The 6687-nt window shown below is 57.4% G+C and overlaps 1 protein-coding gene across 1 annotated transcript; it reads left to right on the top strand.

Annotated features, from left to right (window-relative positions):
* Positions 1-1268: 1268 nt before the first annotated feature.
* Positions 1269-1592, top strand: GUITHDRAFT_55928 (hypothetical protein; the record flags this gene model as incomplete). The annotated part of the gene is made up of 1 exon (XM_005826331.1): positions 1269-1592. A coding segment is annotated over one exon (324 nt), but the record flags the coding sequence as incomplete, so codon positions are not given.
* Between the last annotated feature and the right edge of the window lie 5095 nt (positions 1593-6687).

Here is a 6687-nt window from a genome sequence, read left to right as displayed (position 1 = left end):
TTCCTCCGCCATGACGCGAATTTTCTTCAAATGAAATATAAGGAATCTGCAGAGAGATGACTCAGTGACTGGGCACCGCCGAGGCCGGGCCCGGCGCCGCCGGGGCTGGCCCAGTGGGGGACTAGGGCCGGGGAGGGGCAGTGGGCCGCGGGCCGCGGGCCCCAGGCTGCCCGCGGCGGCACTGATGAGTCACCCGCTCCAGAGTCCGGGGGTCCTACCGTACCGCCGGGGCCGCTGTCACTGACTGCCAGGCCCGGAGGTCGGAGGTCAGTGAAGCTCAACGGTTGAGCGGTTGAGTGTCGACTCGAAGTCACTGAGTCAAGCGGGCCGAGTCTCAGCTGTTGATTGAAATTCGGCCAGAAAATCAACGGGACATGTAAAGTGAGCTGAGAAAGTCGAGACAACTTGCCGACTTTATGATTCAGAAACTAGTATACAACCTTCAATCAGTGCCTGCTGCTGCTGCTGCTGCTGCTGCTGCAAGGCCGCACTGAGGCTCAGGCTGCCGTTCTAAGTTTTCTGCGTCAGACTGCTCCTCCTCCTTCCCTCCTCATGCTAAACAAGAGCAGCCGCAGTCTTTCGACGCCGCCTGAACCACATCAAGTTAGGAGCAGCGACAACCATTGGGGAGACGGTCACCATGGCAGCCATGATGAAGAAGGTTATGGCACCGCAGAGGGCGAGGAACATGAGCATCTGGCAGGACCTTCAGCGACTGCAGGAGGAGGAGGAGGAGGAGGAGGAGGAGGAGGAGGAGGAGGAGGAGGAGGAGGCAACGAGTCTCACCCACGACTCCGGCTGCTTCCACCAGTCGCGGTTGCCGTATTTGACCGGTACGTCATTCTTCGGATCCTCTACGTCCATGGGCTCGAGGGCTCCTTCTTTCTCCTCCTCCCCTGCCGTCGGGACAGAGACTGACTTGGCCGCCGAAAAGGCTGTGTCCATGATTTCCTGCGGATCATTCGTCATGTTCCGAATCGAGAATGAGGAGAAGGATCAGCAGGAGGAGCAGGAGGAGTCAGAGGTGATGGAGGAGGAGGAGGAGGAGGAGGAGGATAAGCAGCAGTAGCACCTGTGCAGGGCCAGGAAGGGATGCTTTAATGTTGTCGAGAATCTCGCCGAACATCTCCGGGTCGATCTGTGATGCGTCAGTTCAGGGGAGGAGGAGGAGGAAGAGGAAGAGGAGGAGGAGGAGACTCACGTTTCCAATCAGCTGCTGGATGAGCTCCTCGAACTGAGGCAACTTTGCAAGCGTATCGTAAGCATCCTGCATGCCAGCAAGCGCTGCTGCTCCTCCCTCAATCATCTTCTCCATCTTTTCCTGCCCATCCTGCACGCTTGATACAGCTCCTTGTTGCCCATCCTGCAAGCTTGATACAGCTCCTTGTTGCCCATCCTGCAAGCTTGATACAGCTCCTTGCTGCCCGGCTTGCAAGCTTGATACAGCTCCTTGCTGCCCATCCTGTAAGCTTGATACAGCTCCTTGCTGCCCGGCTTGCAAGCTTGATACAGCTCCTTGCTGCCCGGCTTGCAAGCTTGATACAGCTCCTTGCTGCCCGGCTTGCAAGCTTGATACAGCTCCTTGCTGCCCGGCTTTCACGGTAGATGCAGCTTTCTGCGCATCTTTCACGGCGTTCTGTCCGGCCTTGTTGCTTGCGAGAGCAGACGCTGGTGCCTTGGGCTTTTTAGGAGGAGAGGAGAGAGCAGCAGGCAGCTTGAGCTGCATGATGGGCTGGAGCGGCTGCAGCAGCTTCTCGATGAAGGAAGTCATGACCTTCTCCTCCAGCTTCGCCAGGAGCTCAGCTGGAAGCGAGACTTTGCTCGAGAGCCCTTGAGTCTCAGCGGCGGCCCGGAGGTCGGCAAGTTGCTTCGCAAACTTCTCAGGTCCTCCCTCGGCAGTGAAGTCCGTCGATGCGAGGGAGTCCAGGGGGGCGGCGAGCTGGGGATACTGCTGGCTGAGCGTCATGAGCTGCGACTTGACGTTCTCGTCGGTCATGACGGTAGCGATGCTGCTGGACACGATGGCTGGAGGGATTAGCTGCTGTAGAGCTGGGAGGACGCTGGGCTCCTCGAGGATGAGCACGACAGCAGCCTTGTAGTCGCCCTTGTGGAGCTGGAGGGGCAGCAGCGTCAGGGGAGGAAAGAGAAGAGGCGAAAGAGCGGTGGCACCTGCTCGACGACTTTGGTGATGGTGGGCTTGACGGCCATTGCCTTCATGGAGTGATCGAGCAGTTGGCTGATGGGTGGGGGCAGGGAGGACACGAGGGTCTTGATAGCACTCATCGCGGTCTCTGTGTCCAGCTTGTCGAAGAGCTCGCTGGCTGTGAGTTTCCCAGCTGCCTCCTTGGAGTTCTTGATGCTTTTCTCCAGCTCCGAGTAGCTCTCGGCGAACTCAACGAGGAGGTCGGGGGAGGTCAAGTCCAGCTGCTCCAGCCTCTCGATGCTCGCCTGCGACTGCGGAGGCAGTTTGCTCTTGAGCAGGGAAAGGCCGTCGCGAACTGAAGGATGCGACAAGACCTGCGACAACATGTCTTGCATGCTCGCCGCCTTGCCCTGTGCGTCGCTCAGAGTCTGCAGGGCCAGCAGGAGGTCCTTCGACTGCAGGCAGCTCTTGAGAGCAGACTTGGCGTCTCCGTCGCTGAGCTGTGAGGCATGTCATCGAGACAGCGTGCGAGTGACAGGAGTAGCGAGCCGATGAGCGAGAGGAGGGAGAAAGTCGAAGACAAGTGTGCACGGGAGGACATCGGGAGGAGAGGGAAGAAGGAGAGGAGAGGAGAGGAGAGGAGAGGAGAGGAGAGGAGAGGAGAGCAGGGGAAAGAAGGAGAGGGGGAGGGGAGGGGAGGGGAGGGGAGGGGAGGGGAGCAGAGCAGAGCAGAGCAGAGAAGGAGGGGATGGAAGGAGGAGGGGAGGAGGAGACGAGGAGACGAGGAGGGGAGGAGGGGAGGAGGAAAGGAGAGGAGGGGAGGCCTGACCGTGCTCATGGTATTGGCCAGTCCCTCAAGGATGTTCTTGATGGCAAACAACTCTTGCATGCCAACGATGAAATCAGCAGGAGCCTCCCACTGAATCTCCAGCAGGTTGTTGATGTGGACGGAGAGGATGTCAACCTCTTCTGCAGTCAAGCTCAGAACCTGTTGGACTGACTCAAGCTCAAAGATCTGCTTGAAGTACCTGCACTCTGGGTTCAACACATAAGCTCCTCCACCTCCACCGCCATCTCCTCCTCCCCCTCCTCCTCCTCCTCCTCCTCTCCCCTGTCACTCACGGGTTGAGGCAGCCGGGCTTGAACATGTTGAGGTTCTCGAGGAGATCCTCGTTGGTGAACATCTGCACGAAGACTTCCTTGACCTGCCCGGTCATAAGCGACTTCCCGATGGGCTGCAGGTCCATCGTAGACTTCTTGGCCCTGCTGATCTTCTGCGACAGGCTCTGCTTCCCCATCTCCTTGGCCTGGATCTCCTTTGCCGTCATCGGGAAGTCTCGCTCGTGCTTGTTCGCGCTCTTCTTCACCACAAACGTCATGATCACTCCCAGGATCTGCTCCGGCATCGCAAGCGCCACTTGGATTGTGCTCATGGTGATGACTGCCGAGATGCCGTCGTCCATGTTCAGGCTCCCACTGGCTATCATAGCGGCGATGAGCATGATGACAGTCTGCTGGAGCTGCTGGACGGCCGTCTTGAGCCCGTTCAGCACGTCGAGGTCGGGGGAGAAGAAGAAATGCACGATAGTCTCCACCAGGTAGAGCGTGAAGATGCACCAGGCGCGAGCCTTGGGCTCCACCAGCGGGAAGGGGTCGGTGGCGAGGAGGATACCGATCATGAGGTTCTTGAACATGAGGAAGCAGGCGAAGTAGCCGCCGAGCTCGTTGAAGTCGCTGTAGAACATGGAGAACGTGTCTTTCTTCTCCCACTTCCCCCGGGACCGTAAGATCCGTTGCACTGAAGGGTCCAGCATGGTGGTGAGCTTGGCCCGGAAGTTGCCGAGGAAGTGGAGGATGGGAGCGAAGCAGGAGGTCGTCTTCGCCTCATGCTTCTCCACCACCCCCGCTGCATCCATCGTATACTTCACTCCGATCGCCGCCCCCAGCAGGTTTGTCAACGCGATGACAACTTTGCGCCCGGCATGCGAGTTGAGGAAGGAGGGGATGAGATTAAGAAGGAGGCCAACAACCCAGAACACGATGGTCTGAACACAGTCGTCACCGACGCACTGGCAGTGGCCCTTGTTGTCGCACTCCACATAGTTGCCGCTCACGCTGCCTTTCAGCGCCAGCAGCACAAGCAGCGTCCCCGTCACCCCCAGCAGGAGCTTCAGCAGCCCGTATATCGTGTTGGGGTCGCACAGGTCATCCGCTGAGCCCTTGGCTGACTTGACGGTCGACCAGAACGTCTTCCATGCTCCATCCTCATGCGCTGACTTGAACTTGATCTTCCTGCTCGCAAGGCTTTTGCGGATGTGCCATGCCATGAACACGAGGAACCCGGCCGGCACGCTCATCAGCCACATGATCGCCATCGCCCAGGCCGCCTTGTTGAGCCAACCGCAAGGGCAGAGCGTGTGCTTGGCCGTGGCGAAGAGGATGCCGGTGACCTGACACAGACCGAGGTGAGCCGTCTTGATGATGTGCAGCTCATGCTCCCCCATCGCCAGCCCCTTCGGGGCTTTCGAGGGGACTTGCCCGGACATCGCCTTGAAGAGCTGGGAGGTCAGCTGGACTAGACCTTCTCGAAGAGCTCCAGAAGCTCCGAGCGACGTGATGAAGGTGCCGGCAACTCCGAAGAAGCCTTGGAGGTGTTGTCCAGCACAGGTGTCATCCTTTAGGTTGAAGATGCTGTCAAACCTCAAGTTCGCCCACGCAAACGCGTCACTGAAGGCTTGACCCGAGTTTTTCTTCTTCTTGCTGCTGGCTGCCAACAGGCGGCGGCTTGACATCGTGGCAGAGGTGTTGGTCTCGTTGCCGCTGGGTACAGGCGTGCTGTCCAGCATGCCGCCAAACAATCCCATGAACTGGGTCGCCCCGATCAACTGGTAGATGGAGGCTCCGGGAGCAGGAGCAGCGGAGGAGCCAGCAACAGCACCTGAGCACATGGCTGAGCATGCGGGCACATAAAAAAAAATTGTTCACCTCCTACAGAGCCAGCCACCGCACCAGCCACCGAAGCAGCTACGACCGCCGCTGTTGAAAAGCACGTCAGCAACTTCAAGCGTGCAAGCATTCACATCAGACCGACAACCGCTGATGTTGAGGCAGCTTGAGCTGCAAGAGCTGCTGACAGCTCAGGTTCGTCTGGAGCGCCAGGAGGAACGTAGGAGCATGTCTGGTTGTAGCACACAGTACTCAGTGACGCAGTCTTGTTGATGTATGCGTCTGCCGCGTTCTTGACTGGCAGACAGCAGCCCTTGCAGATGCATGCCATCAGCTCCCGCAAGGGGGAGGAGCAGCCCGTACAGACTCCATCAAAGGTCGGCATGAAAGGAGGCGTTGTGGAAGGAGAGGTGCCCGGCATGGTCACCGGAACATAAACCGAGTAGTTGCCCTCGTAAACCGTGTAGTTGTAAGGATAGACCGAGTAGTTGTATCCGCTGTAGGTAACTCCGGGGTTGTAGCTGTAGGTGGTGTAGTTGCTGTAGGTGGTGTAGTTGGTGTAGTTGGTGTAGTTCCAAGAGCCCCATGTTGTGTTGGGATAGAAAAAGTACGTCGGAGTTGGGGTTGTCTGAATGATAGGGGTTGATGTGGGCATTTGACACATCCAGTCAGTGATAGACTGAAAGATGTCATCCTGAGCATACTCTAGAAACAAGCTGTCCGGAAGCTCCTGGATGCATTGGGAGACACAGGGGTCGATGATTTTCCTGTGCTTGATCAACGTCCCGAAGAGCTTCTTCACATCCTCGGGAGGCTCGCACAAACCTTGCAGCAGCACCTCCCTTCTGACTCCTCGTTGCAAGAAGCTCTGATCCACCAACGAGGCCGCAGGAGCGAAGAGGAGGAAGAGAGCGAGAGCGAGGAGAAAACCTTCTCCCTTCCTCTTGAGCTCCATCGCGCATCAACGGCAGGAGGGACACAGCGAAAAATTCATCACCGGTTATTTCAACCCCTCTGATGGGGGTGGGTGTACAGGGTACTGCAATAATGACCTTCGAGCTCCGATGATAACCCACCCCTCTTTGTGGCCGCCTAGTGACTTTCCCCAACAACGGATATGGTACCACCCCCCGATATCCCCTGAAATGACCCCTCCTTTCCCTGGGCCCATTTAACTTCTGCCGCTGACTTGCGTCGTCCAGTGTCGTAGGACTCTTTCATGTAAAATAACTAAAACTTTAGTACCAATTTTACGACTGGTCCTTCGGTTGACCATCAATCACAGACAACCTGAAAAATCAAAGTTTTGAACCAGCCGGGCCGCCGGGCCGCCGGGCCGCCGGGTGACTTCCGAAGTTTACTCTCAGTGAATTTTAGTATGACTGTCGTTAACGTTACAAGCAGTTACGAAAGTCCGCCCAGAAAGGATTGAAATGCAGGGTGAGACAAACCTTGGAGCCGGTGTGTGTGTGTGTGTGTGTGTGTGTGTGTGTGTGTGTGTGTGTGTGTGTGTGTGTCAGAGAGAGAGAGAGAGAGAGAGAGAGAGAGAGAGAGAGAGAGAGAGAGAGAGAGAGAGAGAGAGAGAGAGAGAGAGAGAG

This window comes from Guillardia theta, assembly GCF_000315625.1.
Source record: "Guillardia theta CCMP2712 unplaced genomic scaffold GUITHscaffold_76, whole genome shotgun sequence".
NCBI lineage: Eukaryota > Cryptophyceae > Pyrenomonadales > Geminigeraceae > Guillardia > Guillardia theta.
This window is presented reverse-complemented; position numbering and strand designations above follow the sequence as displayed.